The sequence below is a fragment of the Polyodon spathula genome, chromosome 14 (genome assembly GCF_017654505.1).
Source record: "Polyodon spathula isolate WHYD16114869_AA chromosome 14, ASM1765450v1, whole genome shotgun sequence".
In the NCBI taxonomy this organism is placed as follows: Eukaryota; Metazoa; Chordata; class Actinopteri; order Acipenseriformes; family Polyodontidae; genus Polyodon; species Polyodon spathula.
This window is the reverse complement of record NC_054547.1, coordinates 17,045,837-17,070,671: the sequence shown is the minus strand read 5'-3', so window position 1 is coordinate 17,070,671 and position 24,835 is coordinate 17,045,837. Positions and strand designations below refer to the sequence as shown.

Here is a 24,835-nt window from a genome sequence, read left to right as displayed (position 1 = left end):
TAATACATGATAATGACAACAGTGTATTAATATGGTATACCCCCTCTTTCCTGGTGCACCCCAAATATATAAGCCTAGGGGCAGCTGTAAAGGCAGAGAGGGGCGGTGTTGAGGCCAGCATGAGTGCTGTTGGCTGACTGAGAAAATTGAATTTATACCCAACAAGGAAGTGACATAACACTGGGAAAGAAACATAGCACTTGGGCTCTCTCTGCTCCTGAACAATGTTAATCAAGCACAATATAATACATACTGCCCACTGAATCCCCAGCTTATAAAAATCTATAAATGTCTTGTATAAATTCCTAGAACAGACTAGAAATTGTGACAGACATGATATTATCAGGTATTGATATAACATGCAATATTAGCAGGTGCTGATACAAGACTATGGGGTCAAAGCAATATAATAATATATGCTACACAACAGTACAGAGGCAGAATGTCTTCAAACATAGAGATAGCATATCAAACACAAAACTGCACCTCACATCACTCACATAGTGAATATCACAGCAGTGAGTTTCCCCAAGATAAAGGCTGCAACAGTGACCACACTTGCACGCCCTGGGCCCTATTCACAGACCTTTAACTCATGAGTTATTTAAAGAATGTTTTGATCAGTTTGAGCGCCTCTAGACTTGCTTTTCAAATGTAGCCTTGGACAGTTTCATGAATATCAGAAAAAGAAAAAGATAGCAAAACCCCCAACAAAAGTCACAAGTTTAAGCTTTGTGAATTGGGCTATCCACGACTATTGCAACGAAAAAGTGGAAATGACTGAAAATGATAACGGAACCATATCTCATGATCATGACAGGGAAAGCTATTTAGATTACAAGTAATAATGATTGATATGGAATGCTAAGTCTAGCCCCAAGTAAAACCTCACCCTAGTCAGTTTGAAATTAGTGGAGACAGACTTAGGACAACGGGTAGAAGACAGACAAGAGGGTATGTCATGTTTTCTAAAAACAGTATTATCTAAAATATGCTTATTGTTCTGATGTGCATTTCAAAAGATTGTTTCTGATATGTATTTTATATTTGTTGAAAAGATCTATCGATAAAAAAAGTGCCATCCTTTATTATCTTTTTCCAGAAAACCCCAAGAAATACTGCCATTTGAACAGCACATGTGTATCAGAGACCATTAACAAAACACTTGGGCTGGTAGGTAAAGCAATATAAATCACTGATATTTTTATCCAGGGTAATTGCTCAGTGCGATACAATTCTCTAATAAAATCCATCCCTGGCCTATCCTGGCAGGGTATAAGTTGATAAAATTGACCCATGTGTATTTAGTAAATACAGTGTAACAATGTAATTGTTAGGTAATTATTTTACTGTTATTTGTAAACAAGTTAGTAATTAATGTTACCATGTATATGTGTGTGTGGAGTAAGATGGTTGAATTTCTGTAAAAATATAGGGTAGACAAAGCACACTTGGGCTATAGTGTGTTTGTTTATTTATTTGCATTTGCATAAAATGTAGAGTTTGTTTCATGCTTTGAACTAAACTCTGCTAAACAAAAGCTTTAGGGGTAGCATAAAAGTTTCAATAGAAAATGGAGGTTCTTCTTTTCTTTTCAATGCCTGTACTAGTATACTGCATATCTTGTAAGTATAAAGTATACAGTAATATTGCTAATTCATATCATGCTTTTACTAAAACATTCTTAAACTTCATTATACTATCTTGGCCCAGAAATATTATGCTATGTGCATTTGTCGCCCTCTTTTGGTTGTATTTGTGTATTGCAGTTAGAGTTATAGCTTATCTTTTTAATATATAAAGAAAAAGTTTGTCTGTCTATCTGTTCCTTTATGCATTCGGACCCCGCAGGAGCCAGTGAAACTTTGCATGGCTTCATTTTGCATCCAGGGGAACGTCAAGGACTATGTTTGGATCCAAAATTTTGACCCACGTGGCACTACAGTAGCCATGTATCTCAAATTAAAGAAACCCACAAAACCAAAAAAATAATAAACACAAATTTTAAAAAAAAAAAAATTTAGGGAAAGGGGTTCAAGCTCATTGTGCGACACCCAAGATCGGTAACTTATAGGAAACCATAAGGTTACCGTTCCCCAATTTGTCACGCGTGAAGTATTGAAATATTGAATTTCCCCAGGCAATACCATGTACTTCAGCTAGTTGGAAATAATTGTATACCTTCAATAGTTTAATTTTCTTTTTTTATTTATGTGGGCCCTTATCTAAACAGTTCAGGTTTGAAAACATAAAAGCATTATAAAGTATAGCACATTTAGGACACTATTTAGCACTCCAGTATGCTATAACTGGTGTCTTTTGATAACATTGTTGAGATCAATATGATTCATATTTAACATGACATACCAAACTGTTACTCTTTAAAGGATTCTATGATGCGGAAAATGTTAGTTCTTCGAAGGCATCATAAATGATAGACTTGGGTGCCAGTGCTGAGAACAAACTGATAACATGTCAATGTCTTAAAGTTGTTAAATTGTATGTTCTGCAAAATCCTCATTCGCAATCTTATTGGTAACTGAAGCACAAGTGATGAATGTTCTTTAAACGTGGCTGTCATGCATCGTTCTCTAGACTGACAATAAGGCACACAAAAGTAGAGATTTAAAAAACTCCATCAAGTGTTCAAATGGCAGAAATGATGCTTGAAGTAGACATAGGTTGTGTCGCTTGTGTATGTAGATGTTTACTCAATACATGATTATTTAAGCAGTAGAACTCAAAGAAGAGGACTTTACTGTCTGGTAAGGCCTGTCATGTGGTGTTAAATGTCTTAAGCCGAAGGCCGTTTTGTTTTTCCATCTGTTTACTAAGGCATTGCCTTGCCAGGTTAGGCTATTCCAGCGACTGACACTCAGAAATATATCTTACATTTAGCTAGTCTGTCCACATAAAGAAACATGATATCAGTATTCATATGTTGATTACAAATCCAATTTCTTTTGTAGAAAGTACCTTAATGATATAACACCCTAAAGGTAAAATAAAATATTGTATGATTGGTCTTTACCCATTAACTGCCCACGAAGAAACATATTCACAATTCACTTACAGCTGCAAGGAAAATATTGATCCTTGATAGGTCATTTGTTAATGCTTGGTCATTCCATCAAGTCTAATATAAATCATAGAGGACAGGACAGTAGAACTGTGTACTAACAAGCTTTGCCATTCTAGTGTCTTCGCCATTCCCATGTAACAGGATCAATACCATGTCGACCAAAAGTCTTAAATAATTTAATACTATCTATATGTATTACACAAAAACTCAACATTAAGATGTTTTCCAGACCGATTACGTTCCCTGTCTCCCTGCTCTTCAAACTGAGGACAGCATTGTTTTATATTGTTGTAATATGAAAATTGTGCTTTATCAATCTTTTACTTTGTCACCATGGGACCAATTAAGCTTGAAAACTCTTGCTAGAGAATTAGTTGCAATACTATGTAAACTTTGATCCTAACCTTTAATCTAGACATCTTTCATATTGATAGCCAGGAGAATGTATTTGACATGTAGAGTCAAGCCATTGACTATTACTTTAATTAAACAAATATGGAATCAAATTTGAGAATTTTCATTGATTTATTGATAATTGGTTTACTCTGTCAATAACAAAGGCCATCATTTGACAACTAAACTTCAGATGGTCTCACTTTCATTGGTTCTCCCAATTATCATAGTTATTTACAGAATATTGTACATAATATTTCATTAATATGATAATGTTGGTACAACAGAATGTATTGCAGTTCCCAAGAGTATAGGCTCAGGCTAAAACTATTATTTATAATCTGATAGTCTCTCTAGCTTGCTATTTGTAATGCCTTTTTAGATAAGATAAGAGGAAAACCTTCTCCAGCAGGAAAACTGTTTTACTTCATGTATTCATTACATGTTAGACTTGCTTAGACTTCTTTTTTATGTCTGCAGATCAACAGCATTAAAGAACCACTCTATCTGCTGGAAGAGATAAGGAAACAGACTTCAGGGGATCTGTCACCTGTTGATATGATTTCCTATGTTGCGGTCCTATCACAGTCAGTGCCGTCATTAAGTGTTATGAATGACACTGTCACTGACAAGGAAGCTCGTACCAATACTACCATCAATGTAAGCTTTTAGTAATTATTGTTTTGCAGTGTATTATTATTATTATTATTATTATTATTATTATTATTATTATTATTATTATTATTATTATACATGGTGAATGCTCATTTCTTCTAAACATAGCTGTTTGCAGTTTTATTTTACACGGTTGAGGTGCATACCTGTGTTGATAATAAAACTGTTAACCTCAATTTTTTTTTAAAATAATAAAATAAAACCCCTACCACAAGTGCATGAACAGCATAAAATACTGATGGTACCAAAACAAACAACAATGGCCTGCACAGTGAAAGTTTCATCCACAGAAGACAGGGAGAAAATTGTGGAAGAGCAGACCAATGCAAGTTAATAACAAGCAACATACATTTAACGAGAAATGACCTCAGGCACATGCTCTCTCAGTGGGGTGTTAGGTAATGTAGAAAGCAGGGCCTCAAGTGACAAGGAAATCATCCAGTTCCTCCCTCCAATAAAGCCAAGTTGAATTTTTAACTCTGATTCTTAATAATAATAATACAGGTATGTGTAGTTTGTCCACACAGCCCACTATTATTATTGTTATTATTATTATTATTATTATATTATTTATTATTTATTATTATTATATGAAATGTAGTAGACCCTGATATTTAGGCGGTACTGCTTTTATATTTTTATTCACACATCATAGGGTATTACTTTTTTCCCCGTTTTTTACTCTGGGATGTTTGCCAGGTGAAAGAACATTGCTGTGGTTCTGGATCCCCATGACAAAAATGCATGGACTCTGATCGAAATGTGTGGCAGAGACATTCTTTCCCCTGGCAAATGCTCCAGAGAAAGCTTGAGGAATGTATTTCGCAGTTCATTTATGACTCATCACCTGTGATTTAAAAATGTAACTCAAATCTTTTATAAAGAAGATATTGACGCACCGCAGAAATTCTTGTGGAGTGAAAAAAAAAACACCATTGAGAGAATTAAAAATGTAACTCTGAAAGACATGAATCCAGAGAAATTCATCATTCTATCAAAATATATACAGGTGTACTTGATTCCATATTATTATTATTATTATTATTATTATTATTAGTATCTTAATATTATATAATTAATAATTATAATGATAATAATTACTTCAGTGGTATTAACAAGAAAAGCTATTTGTGTTTTTTTTTTTTTTATCTCTTTCAAAATATTCTTTATGTATACAGTATGACTGAGGTTGGTTTAAACATGGCTGATGTTTTGGTTTCATTTGGTTAAAAAATATTGAAGATTTACACTTTAATTGGTTTATATATGTATTTTTTTTACAGACATTTGTAAACACTGTAAACAACTTTGTCGAAAAGGATGAACTTGAGGTTTGGAATCAGCTAGATCAGGAAGACAGGAAGAAAAGTGTTACAAAGCTGCTTCACACTGTGGAACAGGCAACTCTGAGCATTTCACAGAACTTCCAGAAGAACACACAGATGGAAGTTTATGCAAGTGACATAGGTAGAGAAACAGCCAGTATATATAGATACGTTGATGTTTCTATTCGGCATGGGAAATCAGAAGTTCTAAATAATATCTGTAGCTGGGCAAATGCTTTCTCCACGGGCACATCCGAAAGTAAACATTTTGGCTGTCAGCTTAAAGGGAATTGGGTAGTGACAGCACCGTAACTGACCTGACCCATCCTCCTCCCTCCCTGTATTTAGCAGTATTTCCCTGGATACTTTATAATGCTGGAAAATTATTTGGGGAATCTATAATCCATTTAGGTATTATGCCTACATTTTAGATTGCTTTACCTCAGGTAAACCCATGGGTTGAAAATATAAAACCCTATTCACATGCATTATTAAAAGTGTTATTTTTTTTTTTTAGTCTGTTTTGACATATGCAGTTTGATATTTGTAAAATTTTTCATACAGTAGGCACTATGTGTTTATTCATTTTTAACAACAAAATTAATAGATGTTTTTTTGGTTAATGGTAAGTAGTTTTGAAGTAGCCTACATTATCTCAGTGACCACTGACTAGTGTCTGTTTTATTAGTTTATCAGTAAGAATGTCTGTTTTATTAGTTTATGAATAAGACTGGGTTATCAACCGATGGGAGTTTGCTCAGTCCCCTCATGGAAATATTGCCCAATTCATTTTGCTGTTTGAATGCTATATTGCATTGTGCCTTTGGGTAATATGTCACTACAGTCCTGTAAAAAAACTGTTTAATTCACAAAGAAGTTCTGCAAAATGGTCAGAGGACAGTGGAAGGACATTTTGTAAGTGAAATTACTTTTGGAGTAATTCTGAGTTGATATCGAATCAAAGCAACCAATGACATATGCAACAATACCGTATATTACACATGACGGCATCAACTGCCAGTAGTGACACACATATAACAAATACATTTGTTTTACTTGTTTTTTTCTTCTTTTGCAGCTCTTAAACTGTACACCTTTGATTCACACCAAATAAATCATGTTCACCCACATGCTTATATAGAAGGGGATATTATAAGGATTATACCAAAACAAAACAAAACAGTTGGTTCTAATGGTGAGTAGATGGAACTCTTTTCCTCAATGACAATAAAAAGGATGACAAAGACAGATAAAGTATCTTTATTTCTTTAGCAGAGAATACTTGTGATATGCTGGTGATTACATAAAAAATGCTTTATTTAAAAGAAAACAATCTTGTTTTTTCTTTTTTTCTTTTATTAGGTAGCGTTGCTATTGTTTTTCTCCACTACAATAGCATTGGTTTTCTCCTTAAACCAAATGACATCTCTGAAGAAATGGATGACTTCACTCTAAACTCACAGGTTATAGCAGGCGCTATAAACACAACCCCCCCAAAAATCTACCAGCTTGACCGAGTAACTTTTACTCTTAAACATGTGAGGGTAAGAACAGTCAATCCATAATTATCACTATGAAATAGGAATGGTTACCTTAAAACAGTTTCAGAATTCTATTTAATGATCCTGTACTGAAGAACGACTATTACACGTACCTAAACATTGTGTTGTATGTTCCTTGCACGGTATGTAAACACAGTAAGATGTATTGGAATTTTGACACATTCTTTACAGTGATTGGTTTCTCAGATGCGATTTACATTTTCCTTTTGTTGTTGTTTTGGAGCATTATTCATTCACCTAGATAAATGACTGAACAGCAGAACAAAGTTACTGTGTCAAGTGAACGATTAGTTTGAGCAGCAGTAAAGAAAGATACCAAATAAACTTTCCTTTATACAGCCAGTGAGTCAAGACATTGAAACAAAGTGTGGCTTTTGGAGGTACTCTGTAGACAACATGAAGGGTCATTGGTCCACAGAAGGCTGTGAACGCACTCACTTCAATACTTCCCATACTGGATGCAAGTGTAATCACCTGACGCATTTTGCCATTCTTATGTCATCAGGGCGGTCTGATGTAAGTATATACAATACAAACAGTAGTTAAAGCTGGTAAAATAACATCCACATAAACATGTCATTAAATAATGATTTAGGACTAGTTGATCCAATTTTTCTTAATGATGTTTGTTTATCCAAACTGTACTGTATCGTTTTATCACAGGATATCAAGGAGTCCCGATGAAAGAGGTTTAAGAAAAAAAAAACTATATAAAACAATGACCTTATGACACAACTCACCTTTCTGTATTTATCTTCATAGTCACTTTTTATTATTTACAAAATGTATACTGGTGAGAGCAAATAAACATCCTTGATATTTCATTATAAATTAGGGTGAATAATAATAATGAATCTAAGCCAGAAGCCCATGTTCAGACTGTCTGTAATATTATAAAGTCATCAGTATGTACAGTACCAGAATTCCCTTCATACATTATTTTAACTTGTTTTGGCAGTTGACTCCTCACTACAACATCCTTACAAGAATCACTCAGCTGGGAATAATAATATCTCTGATCTGTCTGTCTATGTGCATATTTACATTCTGGTTCTTCAGTGAAATTCAGAGCACCAGGACCACAATTCATAAAAATCTATGCTGCAGTCTGTTCTTGGCTGAATTGATCTTTCTGGTTGGAATAAATATGAACAGTAATAAAGTAAGTATTGGTATCATGGTACAAATGTTATTGCTTACTTGAGGAATGTATACTGTCATTTCTATTCACAGTAGAATGTGAAATGTTGCTACTGTATGACAACCTATTTCTACTTGTTTTGGGTTCAGCACGGCCCACTTGGCTGGTCTGAGTAACAATAATCCCATTATTTAACAGGAAGTGACTAGAGCAGGAAGCAACAGTACAATGTTGTTTTTATTATTATTATTATTATTATTATTATTATTATTATTATTATTATTAGTCGTTGTAGTCGTTGTCGTAGATGTAGTATTTATGTATAGAGCTCTACTTGAAACTTCTGTAAATCCTGAATTAAGATTAAACACTGAAAATATAAAAAAGATATTGATAACACTTTAGTTTATGGATTATTAAAATCATATCAAGAAGAGACTTCAATCCACTATTACCTTGGTTAACACGACACAAAGTATTTGTTAAAAGTATGATTTAAAAAAAAAAAAAAAAAAAAAACTGTAATTACACATGTTTAGATGTTTTAAACATTGATCATTATTTTAAAGTGTGATTAAGCTTTTCTTCCCAGAAATAAGTAATTGATGTAATTTTAAAACCACTTGCTTGAACAGCATTAATTATACAAACATTATGTATTGTCTCTTTTTTTTATTCTCCAGCTTTTCTGTTCCATCATTGCTGGACTGTTGCATTATTTCTTTCTATCTGCTTTTGCCTGGATGTGTATTGAGGGGATCCATCTTTATCTGATTGTCGTTGGGGTTATATACAACAAAGGTTTCTTGCACCGAAACTTTTACATTTTTGGCTATGGGAGTCCTGCAGTGGTGGTTACATTTTCTGCAACCATGGGTTACAAATATTATGGCACCAATAATGTGTAAGTTCCGAAATAAAAAAAAAAAAAAGTGTTAGAAAGTAAGTTATTTAAAAAAAAAAAAACTAAAAAAAAAAAATACCTGACTAAAATGCAAGCATTTATTTTACAGGTGTTGGCTAAGCACAGAGAACAACTTTATATGGAGTTTTATAGGACCAGCATGCTTAATAATCCTGGTAAGATTATTGTGCTGTTTTTCATTGTATTGCTTTAACCACCTTAGGTAAAAAAAAAAAAAAAAAAAAAAAAAAAAAACATTACTCATATTTTTATATTTATTTTATACAAATGTTTTAGACCTGTACAATAGTTTTATTCCTTCCAACTTGCTTTACAATTGGGCCTAGAGTTACGTTGACCTAAAAATAACAAGCAAAAGCGTAATCTGGTAAAGGGCACAAATGCAAGGTGTGCAGGTTGAGTCATAAAGTGCAGATTTGCACCCTGGCCGTGCACTATTTGCTGTTCTTCACATTGGCTCTGGCACTTCCACAGGTTAGGGAGGCAAAAATGACAGGGACTCACCTCATCGTGCTGCAACTGACCCTTTTGACTGGGCAAGCAGACACCTGGAGGGCTGGACTTTGTCCTTCAAGGGCGGGTAGCTCCTTGACATCTGCTGCATGAATCATTTGTCAGATTTTAGAATATTCTATTGATCATTGCTTTGAATGTTAGATTATCCAGATTTAGACATTAGAGGCGTTTCCATCCTGGGGATGAGATGTTAAATCAATGTCCTATTGTAAATGACTCTGCATATAATGCACAGTTCACAACCTACCTCTATAAGCGCTTTGTGAAGGTGGTCCTCTATGAAAGGCACTATATAAAAATATTATTATTATTATTATTATTATTATTATTATTATTATATTATTATTATTATTATTATTGCTATTGCTATTAACTGCTGGTACCTATGTGATAATTAAGCAATAATACCTAGCACAGATGGCATTAATGTAGATTAAGGATTGGAATTGGCAGTATTGAACCCAAGATAATGTGTTGGGTTATACAGTCTCCAGACGGTTAGCAGAAAATAACGTCTGTTCCCTTTCAATTCGAAAATAACCATCAACGTATGGGACATTGCCGTCAGGCAGTAGGATTGGCTGAGCTTTATAGCAAAGCTGCCGATAAGCCTCTGCGCGAGCTGCCGTGTAAGCCCGCCCCCCTGGGAGCTTACTATACGCAGAGCGCAGAGACTGTCTTCCTCTTTTGTCTTCAGCATTGGTAGCGGTAGGTACTAGAGCTTGTACTGATTGTACTCACAAAGCTTAGGCTTGAGAAGCTGGTTTTGGCCCCTTCTCCGAGTTTATTTCAGTACGTTTATTATTGGTTATTGGATTATATAATTGTGTTATATATTTTTTATATATTACTTTATATATATCCTTCGCGCTTTGCTTCGGAATCGCGTTTTTGTTTAACCTCGTGGTCTCCGTCTTCTCCTATTATTTATACATTATTATAAATATTATTATTATATTGTGTGTTTTTGGGTTGTATGTATTTCTATTTCAGATTTATATATATTTTAGGACGTGCGTTGTTGGCTTTTGCCACGCGCATATTGCAGTCAGTCTTGCCTGGCTAGATGTGTGTGTGTGTGGAGTCTGCTTTGCAGCCCTCTAGAATCTTCCACTGCTGTGTGTTCCCCACCTCGTGGTAGCTGTACGGCTTGTCCTACAGTCCCTTCTACAGTACACCAAGCACTCACTGCAACGTTCCAGAATAATAATTAAAAAAAATTAAAAAAAAACCTTTTCACCAAAAAGAAGACGACCACCGAGCACATACTCCCATTAGCACCTAGGTAGGTATTAACACCAAATAAGACACTGTACCAGCACCAGCGTCTCCGCTCTGCAGGTCAGCTGATGCTTAGGCATCTTGTGCTAGTGTCTCGACGCTCGGTACTCGCTCTGCTAGGTGTCAGTGCTTCGGCGCTTGGTGCATTGCTTCCGCGCTCTGTGCAGCGCTTCCGCGCTTGGGACTCAGTGCTCAACGTCGATGCTATACGCTCGACACTCGGCCCTTCGACGCCACATGCTCGATGCTACGCGCTCGGCGCTTCGACGCTCGACAGTGTAGAGGCTGAGGTAGCCTACCACCACTCGGACCAGGATGCTGTCCTAGCCGATGGACACTGATGAACCTATGTGGTCTGTGGTTGACAGAGCAACCCGCCACTTGGGTACTCATTGGCCCCAGACAGAGCTTCCATGGCGATCTCTGCTTGAGTCGCTTTCGGCCCAGTCCCATCAGTCCAGGATGCTCCCAGCATTCCCGGACTTTGTTAAAGAGGTGTAGTCTACTTGGTGGGCTCCGGCCTCTGCTCCTGCGACGTCTTGCAAGGCTTCGACCTTTACTATGCAGGGGGCCAGCGAGGCTGGCCTAGCGTCCTTTCCACCGGTGGACGCTGCATTCGCCGCATTGGTGAAAACGCTGACACTGTCTGGGCTTACTAAGGACCCAGCGTGTCCTAATAAACAGTGCAGGACCACAGAGATACACCTAAAGAAAGAGTATTCTGCGGGCACAGAGGCAGTCAAACTGTCTAACGTAGCCAGTCTACTGACAGTCTACTAGGTGGCACTAATTAGAGACCTTCCGGAGTGCCCTTCTGCAGCCCTCAGAAGCGAGCTAGGCACGGTCAGCCAACTGCTGGTAAGATTAGCCTAGCTCAATGCGCGGGCTCAGGGCAGGAGCATTGCTTCAATTGTGGTGGCCAGAAGACAGCTCTGGCTCTCGCAGGCGAGAGTGCAGGAGCCTGACAAGGCCCCCATGCTGGACGCTCCAATCACTCCCGGACACATGTTTGGTCCGGCAGTAGAGGAGATGCTACAACGCTCCGTCAAGGCATGAGAGGCGTCCCAGCAAATGGCCAAGATGTGGCCAAGCAAACAGTTCCAGCCGAAGCGGCCCCAGGGACAGCCCTGGCACAAGGCACCGCCACAGCTGCAGGTGCAACCATGGGGTGGTAAGACCTCCCCCCCCAGGTCTATCAGTTTGGCTTTGAGTTACAAAACCGCGGCACATAGAAAGGCGCCCTAGAGGAGGTGGTAGGTCACGTCCTCGTGGCTCCGGCCAGGCCCCTCGTGAGTGTGAGCAGCCAAAACAGCCCTGAGACACCCAGGCAGCTATTAGCCCACCCCTACACTGTTCCACAGCTCCAGTTCTGGCAACAGTACGCCAACGACATCTGGGTGCACAAGACCATTTACACTGGGTACACCTTTTCAGTGGACCTGACAGATGCGTACTTTCACGTTCCCATCTGCCCGGATCACAGGAAGTATCTGCGTTTCGCATTCTAGAGAAGGGTGTACGAGTTTTGTGTCCTCCCATTCGGTCTGTCTCTAGCTCCTCGAACCTTTTCAAAATGTATGGACACCATTTTAGCCCCTTAGCCCCTACGGTTCCCCCGCCTTCACCGAATGGTAACACGGCTGTTGCTATGGGCACAGCCGAGCTTGACCTCTCTGCGCGCGGTTCACCTACCGGGCAGAGTCAATTACGCAGCGGACCTCCTATCCAGAGAAGGCCCTCTTGCAGGAGAATGGCGTCTCCACCATCAGGTGTTAGAGCGCATCTCGGAATGGTTCGGCAGAGCGCAGGTAGATCTCTTCGCTTCGCGAGAGACCACGCACTGCCCCCTATGGTTCTCAGTGAGGGATCCCGACAGCCCCCTAGGAGTCAACGCACTGGCTCACGATTGGCCGCCTGTCCTCCTATACGCATTTCCACCTATTCCGATGCTCCCAGCCCCCTTAGAGAAGGTCAGGGTAGAGCAAGCGACTGTGATTCTGATCTCTCCTCGGTGGCCTCGGAGAGTATGGTTCCCGAGCTTGGTGCAGTTACTACATGATAAACCGCAGGAGCTTTCCCTGCGAGCAGACCTATTGTCCCAGGCCGAAGGACGGCTTTGGCACCTGAACCCCAAGCTCATGCAGCTATGGGCTTGGCGCCTGAACGGGAGCGCCTGTCAGCTTTAGGGCTTTTGACAGCGGTGATCTCGACCATTCAGAGAGCTAGAGCACCCTCTACCAGGTCACAGTACACGTACAAATGGCAGTTGTTCCAAGATTGGTGTCTGGCGGGGGTCCATGACCCAATATCTTGCCCTATGGCAGTAATATTACAGTTTCTGCAGAAACTGGTAGATGAAGGGAAATCTCCCTCTACACTCAAAGTGTATTTAGCCGCCATATCAGCCTGCCATGTACTCATTGACGGATTATCACTGGGTTGCCATTTTTTGGCATCTCAGTTCCTTAAAGGCGCAAGACGCTTGCGACCTCCAAGAATGACCAAATTACAGTCATGGAGCCTTGACGTGGTGCTAGAAGCCCTTACCAAGGCACATTTCGAGCCTCTCCACACAGTGGATATGAAGCTCATATCTATGAAAACTGCATTTTTGCTGTCAGTAGTGTCAGAAAAACGCGTCAGCGAGTTACATGCACTGTCATTGCATCATTCATGTATCCGCTTCGCAGGAGACGGTTCTAAGGTCTCCATGTGCCCAAATCCAGCCTTTTTGCCAAAGGTTATATCTCCGTTCCATATGAACCAGCCGATCGAGTTGATGGCTTTCCATCCTCCTCCCTTTTCCTTTCCAGGGGAACAATGGTTACACATGCTCTGCCCTGTGCGGGCATTGAGGTGTTATATTGACCGTACTAAGACCGTGAGGCAAACAGAACAACTGTTCATATGCCATGGTTCTAAGACCTTGGGTCAGCCGTTGTCAAAACAACGCCTTTCCCACTGGATAGTGGATGCTATTAAATTAGCCTATGAGTCTGCAGGCTTTCCACCACCAGGGCAGTTGAAGGCGCATTCCACCAGGGGTATGGCAACGTCCTGGGCCCTCTTCAGAGGGGTGCCAGTATCTGATATTTGTGTGGCAGCCAGTTGGGCTACAGCACGTAATTTTATGAGGTTTTATAGGTTAAACGTGCTGGATTCCTCTGCTCCATTATTTGGAGCATCTGTACTACACTCTATGGCGCCTCAGGATGCCGATGTAGTGTCTAATACCCCACCTTAGGACAGGTGTCATTGCAAGCATAGACGCTGAGGCGCAGCTCCGCATATGCCTAGATGTATTGCCTACGCAATTGCGTTATGACGTAAGTCTGTCCTACTGCCGAGAATCCTCCCTCGTGACGGCTTGGGTACACTGTTCCCATACGTTGATGGTTATTTTCGAATTGAAAGGGAATGATAGGTTGCGGATGCAACCCTGGTTCCCTGAAAGATAAAATAACCATCAACCCGCGAGGTCGCTCCGGAAGCCTTTTCGGCCCAAAGAGCAAAAGAGGAAGAGAGTCTCTGCACGCTGCGTATAGTAAGCTCCCAGGGGGGCAGGCTTACATGGCAGCTCGCACAGAGGTCTATCGGCAGCTTTGCTATAAAGCTCAGCCAATCCCTACTGCCTGACGGCAATGTCCCATACGTTGATGGTTATTTTCTCTTTCAGGGAACCGGGGTTGCATCCGCAACCTATCATTTTGTTCTCAATAGGGCTCAAATTTTCTAGTCATTGACTTAAAATTGATGTAAATTAATGTACCCTTATGTTTGAGAAGCATAGAAAAGTTTTGCCTTTGGTGGGTTGACTTCAGAAACTATTTAGACTCTCTGATTCAGGCTAATGGAGTACAAAAACCTTCAAACCTGGATGAATGCAAAATGCATTATTAATCTATATGATCTAGAAGTGTTTTCTGTTTGAAGTACAGTAGTCTTCGCATATAGGAACACCTCCTAAGAGAACACTTCAGCTAAGAAAACAATCTTGCAGTGAAATGGATTTTTCCCATTGTAAATGTTCTGCCTAAACAAACAGGAACTTAGCTTAAAAAAAAACACCTTTTTGGCACAAATACACTACGGTTTTGTAAGCTGATAACACATCATCATCAAACTTAAATTCAAATGGTTTATTCAATCTTTTCAAAAGTGACTTCTCACGAGAGTGCCTTGAGGCACACTGATTGGTTAATTTGCTCGTTTTGTATTCTGATTTCCACAAGTGTACCTCATCACTACAAAATGGCATGTAAACAAACGTCGAAATGCGCCGCTGTTTCTCTTGCTACAAAAAGTTGATTCATATTTTGTCTGGTGGTCAACACTTTGGCTAAGAGAACACTTCGCTTGCTTCCTGAGGGGTGTTCTCTTACACAGAGACTACTGTATTATGCTTTGTGTCTTACAAACTACTTACTTTTGGAACACAAACATTCTGCATAAAGAATCAACTGAAGACCAAAACCTCCACATTTCAACTCCATTATATTAATGTGCGCATCGAAACAAATTGCATATTGCACATTTGACACTTCCTTTTTTAGCTGTAAATTGCTTTACAATTCAGCAGCTTTTTTTTTTTTTTTTTTTTTACAGAATGTATAGGCGTACATATCCATTTTAAAATGGAACACATATGATTTGACTCATAAATCAAACAAAGGGAAATCCATCAAACCTGTTTCTGTGATATTTTAGTTCAATAAAAACGTTCATCACCCATTATTTCCTGTCAGAAGGAAATGGTGAATAGTTTGGGGAATTCAGATCAGTTACAGTATGCTGTTTCATATATATTTTAAATTAGACGTGCCTGCTATCTGTAGCTCACAAATGACTATAAAGTGTCTGTCCCTCATAAGTGATTAATGGGTGTAATATAAAAAAGCAGCATCTCCCTTTGCAGTTGTTTCAGTCACAATGGGTAAGACAGCATATATAACATGCTGTAAAAGTGTGTTACAGTATAACAGTTTGTTTTTCATTTCGAAGTATTAAAGTTACAAATGTCTTTTTTTTTGTGAGTTGTTTTTAGTCTGTCACCCTTGTCTTTCTATGAAATTTGCAGTAATTCTGAGTGATTCTTATTGCAATGATTCAAAGAATGTGTTTTCTGGGTTGATTTCACTTGAGTTCAGGAGCTGCTCTTCAATTCTAACTATCTGCCAAAGGCAGACTGTATGCAACCATTTCAAGTTTTGGAGATTTTAATATTATTCATACAATATTGCAGGTTAATCTGTTGGCATTTGGAGTGATTATTTACAAAGTGTTTCGCCATACAGCTGTGAAAAAACCTGAAGTTAGTTGCTATGAAAATATAAGGTAAGTTAAAATAAAGAATTCGATTTTTTTTTTTGTGAAAAATAATTAAAATTCCCAGTTTCAGGCTCGACTGAAACTAAATAAAGTTAACTACACATGAAAGTAATGTCATTTAAAACCCTGAGAAATAATTTAGCAGTGAAGGGATCTAGATTCCTGTCTAACATATTAATTTTCATAAGCTTGGTAGGCTAGATATTTGAAAAAAATGTTTTAAATGTGCTGCAGTGCCATTAATAAAGTTTATATTACTGTGTGAAACAATTAACTATTAACTGCTGTTAAAAAACAGAAAACCGCAGCAGCGACTTTCATTTATATATAAAAAAAGCAGACTTAAAACAGTCTATAAATAACACAGTTAAATCACTGTGAACAAGGTCAGCAGTATACAGTATATATGTTTTGGATTGCTATTTATTCTATATAAGAACAAGTTGCTTTAAGTGTAAATGTATTTATTTATTTTGTACATTCCTTTACTATTTTCATGTTATCATTCAGCGTGGTTCTGTTGTTCCAATATTAGGTTATCAGCATTTTTCTTTGGAACAACATAATCTAGAAGGAGTCAAAATGATTCAAAACACCTTACAATTGTAAGGGAAATATAAAAAGAAAAAAGCTAGAAGTGGAATCTGAAGCTTTAACTTATATTGTATGCAGTTGTTTAAATTCATATTTGAGGTCAATGACTGAGCGATAATAAACTGGAACTTTGTTGAAAAGTGCAGTCGTCTTCTGTAAAGAGGCAGCTTCCCATTATATTGCACACTTGTGTTCTACTACCTGAGGTCAGTGTAATCCTCAGTTCATCTCATCTGGTATCTGTGCACTTCCGATGAATGCCAAGGGCTACTGTGGTTTGAAGGTAATACCTATTATAGGTCTCTTATAGTATAACAGGTTCTGTCTGCTTAAACTGTGCAAAATTATGTATTTTATAATAATAGACACCCTACACACGATGTACAGTACTGTGTTATGTTATATCACAAAAAGTGATATAGCAGCCAGGAATTAATGTAAAACAGCAGTTGGTTGATTTATCACGCCTGACTTATCAGTGTAGCACAGAGGAAAACTGGGCTGATAGAGTTTATGTCAGTATTTAACTAGCACACATGCATGAAGGTAAAATAATAGAGAATGATGTTTGAAATCTTTCAGGTCCTGTGCACGTGGTGCCCTGGCTCTTTTGTTTCTTCTTGGTGCCACCTGGACGTTTGGTGTCCTGCATGTTATCCACGACTCAGCGATCACGGCTTATCTCTTCACAATTTCAAATGCATTTCAAGGGATGTTCATCTTTATATTTCTCTGTGTGTTATCCAGAAAGGTAATATTTTTTTTTTTTTTGGGGCAACTTGTGTTGAATAGATAAATCATTGTAAAAAAATATCTGGAACTAAAATTGTGAATTGCATTTTGAGCATAATTACTTGCACACCACATAGCAACCTAAAATGGAACATATAACATTAATTTAAGATGAAATACAAGTAGTTTCAGAAGTGTCCCATATGGCTACTACATTGGTAGGTGTTATTCTATCCCAGATTTGCATTATACATTTTATTTACATTTATATTTCTTGAATATTACCTGCACTGAGAAGTTCACCAAAGTTGACAGGGTGTGGTTAGCATTCTTTAAACAAAATGTGGAAAAATACTGTGTCTGATATTCTGAGGTGGTGTGTTAGTGCCTTGCTCCGGAATTAAATAATTTAAATATTAAATATAATGGCTTCTGTCCTGGACACTGGGGGATAATATTTCCCAGTGGTTAGAGCTGTTGATGTGGAGCCAAGATATCCTGGCTTCTAATCCCACCTGAGACACTGAAAAGCAGTGTACTGTTGAGAAAATCATTATGCACGTTTTTAAAGCAGACCCAAGCCAACTGTATAGCGTGATGAATGCAGTATCCTAATATGAAACAAAGGTGGTGTGTCACTGTGCTATCAAACCCAGGTTTAACAAGTAAAAAGGTACAGTTCCTCCTGATAACACTTATCTTTTTTTTCTAATCCTGGTTAATGCGAGCTGTCCTTTTCTATTAATAAATTAGCCAAAGAATCGAAGCTCTCCTTTTAGCTCAAAACTCACAATTTTTATGAAATGTGGATATATTCAGTAATTGAACAATGGATTGTCCCTATGGAATTAACACCACTTTACCACTCAAAAATGCACTAGCCAAACCATTGGTTTACTTGACTTCTAAGTTTTACCTTAGAATTCTGATTGGGCTTTTTGAAGTTACAAATAATTGCAGTGGAACATTTTATGTATCCAAGCACAAACAAATCATTTAAGATTTTCTTTGAAGCTGTTTTGTAACAATATCTTTCTTCCTTTACAGATCCAAGAAGAGTACTACCGATTGTTTAAAAATGTGCCTTGCTGTTTTGAGTGCCTTAGATAGAAAAATGAACCAAAAAAAAAAAAAACATAAGCAATGGAAACTAATGTACATGGTAAAATAAGACATTGTGTTGGGTTAAATCAAGGACTCGGACAACAAAATGGATGTTGTAATGCTTAAGGCTGTCTGAGTGCTGCAATCCCCATTCATTTTATTCCTCACTATTTCCACTGTATGGTGTAACAGGAAACTTTGCAGGCTTTAATGTAAGGGGGAGACATACTGGAACTAAATATATTCAGAGACTGATTACTTTTAGAGCATAAGAAAGTTTACAAACGAGAGGAAGCCATTCAGCCCATCTTGCTCGTTTGGTTGTTAGTAGCTTATTGATCCCAAAATCTCATCAAGCAGCTTCTTGAAGGATCCCAGGGTGTCAGCTTCAACAACATTACTGGGGAGTTGATTCCAGACCCTCACAATTCTCTGTGTAAAAAAATGCCTCCTATTTTCTGTTCTGAATGCCTCTTTGTCTAATCTCCATTTGTGACCCCTGGTCCTTGTTTCTTTTTTCAGGCTGAAAAAGTCCCTTGGGTCGACACTGTCAATACCTTTTAGAATTTTGAATGCTTGAATTAGGTCGCCACGTAGTCTTCTTTGTTAAAGACTGAACAGATTCAATTCTTTTAGCCTGTCTGCATATGACATGCCTTTTAAGCCCGGAATTTTTTCTTCTTTGCACTCTTTCTAGAGCAGCAATATCTTTTTTATAGCGAGGTGACCAGAACTGCACACAATATTCAAGATGAGGTCTTACTAGTGCATTGTACAGTTTTAACATTACTTCCCTTGATTTAAATTCAACACTTTTCACAATGTATCCGAGCATCTTGTTAGCCTTTTTTATAGCTTCCCCACATTGTCTAGATGAAGACATTTCTGAGTCAACAAAAACTCCTAGGTCTTTTTCATAGATTCCTTCTCCAATTTCAGTATCTCCCATATGATATTTATAATGCACATTTTTATTTCCTGCGTGCAGTACCTTACACTTTTCTCTATTAAATGTAATTTGCCATGTGTCTGCCCAGTTCTGAATCTTGTCTAGATCATTTTGAATGACCTTTGCTGCTGCAACAGTGTTTGCCACTCCTCCTACTTTTGTGTCGTCTGCAAATTTAACAAGTTTGCTTACTATACCAGAATCTAAATCATTAATGTAGATTAGGAATAGCAGAGGACCTAATACTGATCCCTGTGGTACACCACTGGTTACCACACTCCATTCTGAGGTTTTTCCTCTAATCAGTACTTTCTGTTTTCTACATGTTAACCACTCCCTAATCCATGTACATGTGTTTCCTTGAATCCCAACTGCGTTCAGTTTGAGAATTAATCTTTTGTGCGGGACTTTGTCAAAAGCTTTCTGGAAATCTAAATAAACCATGTCATATGCTTTGCAATTATCCTTTATCAATGTTGCATCCTCAAAAAAATCAAGCAAGTTAGTTAGACACGATCTCCCTTTCCTAAAACCATGTTGACTGTCTCCCAGGACCCTGTTACCATATAGGTAATTTTCCATTTTGGATCTTATTATAGTTTCCATAAGTTTGCATATAATAGAAGTCAGGCTTACTGGTCTGTAGTTATCTGGTTCAGTTTTGTTTCCCTTTTTGTGGATCGGTATTACGTTTGCAATTTTCCAGTCTGTCGGTACCACCCCTGTGTCAAGAGGCTGCTGCATGATCTTGGTTAGCGGTTTGTAAATTACTTCTTTCATTTCTTTGAGTACTACTGGGAGGATCTCATCCGGCCCAGGGGATTTGTTTATTTTAAGAGCTCCTAGACCCTTTAACACTTCTGCCTCAGTTATGCTAAAGTTATTTAAAACTGGATAGGAACTGGATGACATGTGGGGCATGTTGTCAGTATCTTCCTTTGTAAAAACTTGTGAAAAGTAATCATTTAATATATTTGCTATTTTTTTCTTCATCTACAATTTTGCCATTTGTATCTCTTAAACATTTAATCTCCTCTTTGAATGTTCGCTTGCTGTTGTAATATTGGAAAAACATTTTGGAATTGGTTTTAGCTCCTTTAGCAATGTTCATTTCTATTTCTCTCTTGGCCTTTCTAACTTCCTTTTTGACAATTTTAAAATTGGCATCCATGTGATTATGTAGCAAAGATTATATTGTAATGATCAGGCAACTATTGTGTTGGTTCCTATTAATTTAATTTAAATCTGCGGTGTAACATAACTAGTATTTGAATTAGATTGTTTGGTTTGTTTTCGGTAGCTGCAACATGTTTAATCGGCTTTACTCATCTGAAAATAACTGAAACCACTGTATACTTTGATATCTGTAAATATGCTTTCTGTTTCATCGCATAGTCGTTCAGAATTGCAGATTTCAATGAAAGCTAGGCAGTGATATCAGAATAAAGAATTGGCTTCTGACACAGAGACATATTTATGTTCAGTTTGTAATAACTATTATTTCTACTCTACTTTTATGTGACAGGTACTAGTATAGTGTATGGCTTATACTGTCCATAAGTTTGAGTAGTGTTTTTTGTCACATTACAGCATTTTTAATTCAATTAAGTTTGGCTTGGCTACTGAAGGTATAATTCTCTATCTTGAAATTTAGCATTGGCTTGTTATCCCACCATGTATCTTCTGCGTGGGAGACTTTAAATTGGTCTCAAGGGTTTAAGTACTCCAATAGTGGTGTAGCTGAGGGTAAGCAGGTAAACAGTGTTTACCCACTTTGAATTTGGGCAATATATTGTTTACCCACATCTCATATAAGGGATACAGAGTTTACTCACTTCTACTCAACTGTGATATGCAAATCCTGAGTTAAAGACAATATAATTTATAAATTGTGTTCAGAGAATGTGAGCGGAGTGAAGCAGTGGCAATTCCAACAATGAAATCCACAATAAAATCCGCTGCTCTGCTCCACTCTTTCTTTTGCTCTGCTCCGCTTTGTCTTTCATTCGCTCCACTTCTTGTGATTCCCGCTCCGCTCCCCCGCTCCAGACACAATAGGCACGCTCCGCTCACATGGTGTTAAAAAAGCTATATAAGTAAATAAACTAGCTGTTTTTCCCCCATCATGTTGCTGATTGCAAATGAAAAGATGTAATGTACATTCACAAAGGAATACTATTTAATCATCCTTATTATAATCACATATACCTTGACCCAAGTAAAAAAAAAAAAAAAAAAAATCCCCAGCCAGGACCAGCAAAGAAAAAAGCCGACATAAAGTACTGCGGGAAGTTATGGAATTCAATTTGAAGACTCTTTCTTATTCGCTATTATTGTTTGGTACTGACAAAATCTATACATTTCAAAATTTGTATATGATCATATCAAATTAGCTTTATACAGGGCTTGTTTGTATCCAGATATCTCACAGGGAGCTCAAAACAACCCACGAACACATATGAGTGAGTAGATGGAAATGACAGACCGCCGTGTACTAGTGTATGAACTATCCTTGAGTGCAGAAAATATAAACCGTGTTCACAGCGCTTTATTGGTGCATAACCACAGAACAATAACCGCAGACAGATGGACAAACACACACACACGGATGACGTTTCTCATATTTTTATATGGCACAAATGCAGCTCCACAATTGAGAGAATATATATCATAATGAATTATAAAATGCCACATCAATCACATTGAATATAAAAGACAAATAAAAGTTTTTTTTGTTTGCAATTCTCAAGTATGCAAAACATAACTGCCTAAGTGCCTAATTGTGGTTTGAAATTGGAAAATGAGTGGTTACCATGCATGATGGAAAATACTGTAAAGTGACTGCATCTGTATTTGTCACCTTTTCTTATAACACTTTTGTCCAAAATCCATGGCAGAACATATATTTAAGAAAATTAAAACTGTGCTCAGTTCTTCTCAGTGCTGTAAAGGAGCAGGCAGGAAATGTCTGCTTCAGGAACTACACTGCTCCGGACGTCCGCTCCATATACAATTGGCTCGCTCAGCTATGCTCACACTCTGGGTGTTCCTGCGCATGAGACTGACAGCTGACACCTCAGTCAGAACTGGCCACTGGACTGCATGTTCTTTGTGTGTGTATGCACTTGGTTGTTTATTTTCTGTTAATGTTTGTTGTTAGGCATGCTTGACCTGCATGGCGGTACTAGTAGCCTTCATCCTAGCCCGCAAAATGACAGTCACAGATTGTTTCAGTTAAGCACACCATCGGGTCTGTGATTTTTCATGTGAACAGCACCAGTGGAAATAACTGTATGGGGGAGGCAGCACTGGTTGGCTGAGGGACAATAACAATGTATCTGTTCATGTTTATCTGTTCAATCATCTGCTCAACTCCACCAAATGGGTGTTTACCCACTGTTTTATTTAGCACTACACCACTGTTACCAAGTAAACATAACTCTAATGCAACAGCACAGTTTGAAACTACCTCTGTCAAGTTTCACAACGCTGCCCATGCATCCAAGAAAAAACTTGTCATTAGCCTACTGAGATTGAACATAGTTTCATAAAACTTGGAGTCAAAGAGCCTTATTTGTATTCTTTGAGGAGTTCCATCTCGGTCTACTCTGAGGAGTTCCTGTATCTGGCACCTTCACCAGCCTGTGTATCATGCTGGTTTTTATTTCAATATTATTCACCTCTTGTATCCGATGACTTTTAAATCAATCAAATACACCACAGTATTTTCTGAGATGTTACTGAATAGTAAACAGTGTTTTTTGTACTACACTTTTTTTTGCCAGTTTTGAATACCGTTTGTCTCAAAAATAATATTATAAAATGTAATATAAAATGCAACTACGGTGTACAAAAAACGTACTCTTTCCTCATGATTATATATTGTAAATAATTATATGTATGACTCAAAAGCTCAAATGCCTTTGTTTTGTACTTTACTGTTTTATATAAGGTAGTAGCATGATAACACACACATTTGTAAGAGGAAGCATAATACCTTTTAGTGTCTGTGAATATTTCAGGCTTAATGATTGTATGTACTATCATGTAAATAAAACAAATGGATTGTTAAGTTCTTTTTTTTTACCTTTGTCAAACAACAAACATACATAGCTGGAATATTATCCAACTGATAGATGGCAACCTAGTCTGTTCCTAATAATCAATTCCTTTTGAAATCCTGCTCTACAGGCAATGCAGCTTTTCAAGCATCCATCTTAAGAAGATCTTGTGTAACAGAAAGGATCACGGTCATATCTTAGATAAAAGCACTCAATGTACATTACTTTTATAATGTCTCCACTGGTAACACAAAGTGGCACATTTTGGAGCTTAGTTCAAATACAATAATTGTAATTGTATTGTAGGGTGGTTGTGGCCAGAAAATATGACATCATCCCAAAACCCTTGCTAATGGTTACCGTGTCAGTTCATTGTGAAATCTAAGCCATTTATTATGCTGTATATAATAGTCTGCGGAAAAAACAGGAACAAAACTGTTTTTTAAATGTATCGTTGTTTTACAATGGGATTGCAAACTGTATTTTAAAAACCCATCGTAAAACCATGGTCTTGTTTCAGATATTGTGTGCATGTCTTACTGTTTTTTTGCTAGTGCCCATGAGTTTCTGAATGCTGCCTTAGATAGACAGGATGAGCCATGCACTTATCCAGATACACTAATAATGCTCTCTAATGCGGAGTTGATTTGCAGATGGAATGATTTAAGGAAGGGGTGGCCTTTTCATCTAGCGGCTGGCAGATTTATGGAACAAAAGACAGAGCTCAATAATGTATTCTATACAAGTTTGACAGTGGATGACGAGGGTTTTTCTTTGGGAGCGCAGGGTATTATAATATTGTAGTGATCCTGGGGGGGTGGATGGTCCCTATGGAAGTACAGTACCTGAATAATTTTAGCGTCTGTTAACAGGTCCTCGTATTTTGGGAACAAGTTTCCAGCCACACGTGGCGCTGGGGGTTTCTCTATCCCAACAAAATTGATAGCTATAATCAGACTGTACTGATAGTGTGGTACAAATAACAGAGAGCTGACTGACAGGTTCTAAACAAGCATATATGCTGTATCAAGGGTACCCAAGTTCTCTAACCTGCAGTAGTCCTTTCTGTATGAAGGAGGGGATGGTCACCTTGCAATGAAGACAACAGCATGGAATGTGTGTGCTGGTGTTTTTTTTATTTTATTTTTATATGTCATTGACAAGTTA

At 37.9% G+C, this 24,835-nt stretch overlaps 1 protein-coding gene across 1 annotated transcript in view; it reads left to right on the top strand.

The window, feature by feature from the left end:
- Positions 1–18,998, top strand: part of LOC121326762 (adhesion G protein-coupled receptor L4-like) — a 35,917-nt gene extending 16,919 nt beyond the window's left edge. Inside the window, exons 5-16 of the mRNA XM_041270234.1 lie at positions 1,103–1,173; positions 3,956–4,135; positions 5,434–5,617; positions 6,554–6,670; positions 6,838–7,019; positions 7,377–7,553; positions 7,996–8,199; positions 8,862–9,082; positions 9,192–9,258; positions 16,143–16,234; positions 17,405–17,573; positions 18,602–18,998. Coding sequence (XP_041126168.1) covers positions 1,103–1,173; positions 3,956–4,135; positions 5,434–5,617; positions 6,554–6,670; positions 6,838–7,019; positions 7,377–7,553; positions 7,996–8,199; positions 8,862–9,082; positions 9,192–9,258; positions 16,143–16,234; positions 17,405–17,573; positions 18,602–18,664 — 1,727 coding nt within the window. The 3' untranslated portion in view covers positions 18,665–18,998. The remainder of the gene's footprint in view (positions 1–1,102; positions 1,174–3,955; positions 4,136–5,433; positions 5,618–6,553; positions 6,671–6,837; positions 7,020–7,376; positions 7,554–7,995; positions 8,200–8,861; positions 9,083–9,191; positions 9,259–16,142; positions 16,235–17,404; positions 17,574–18,601) is intronic.
- The last annotated feature ends 5,837 nt before the right edge of the window (positions 18,999–24,835 follow it).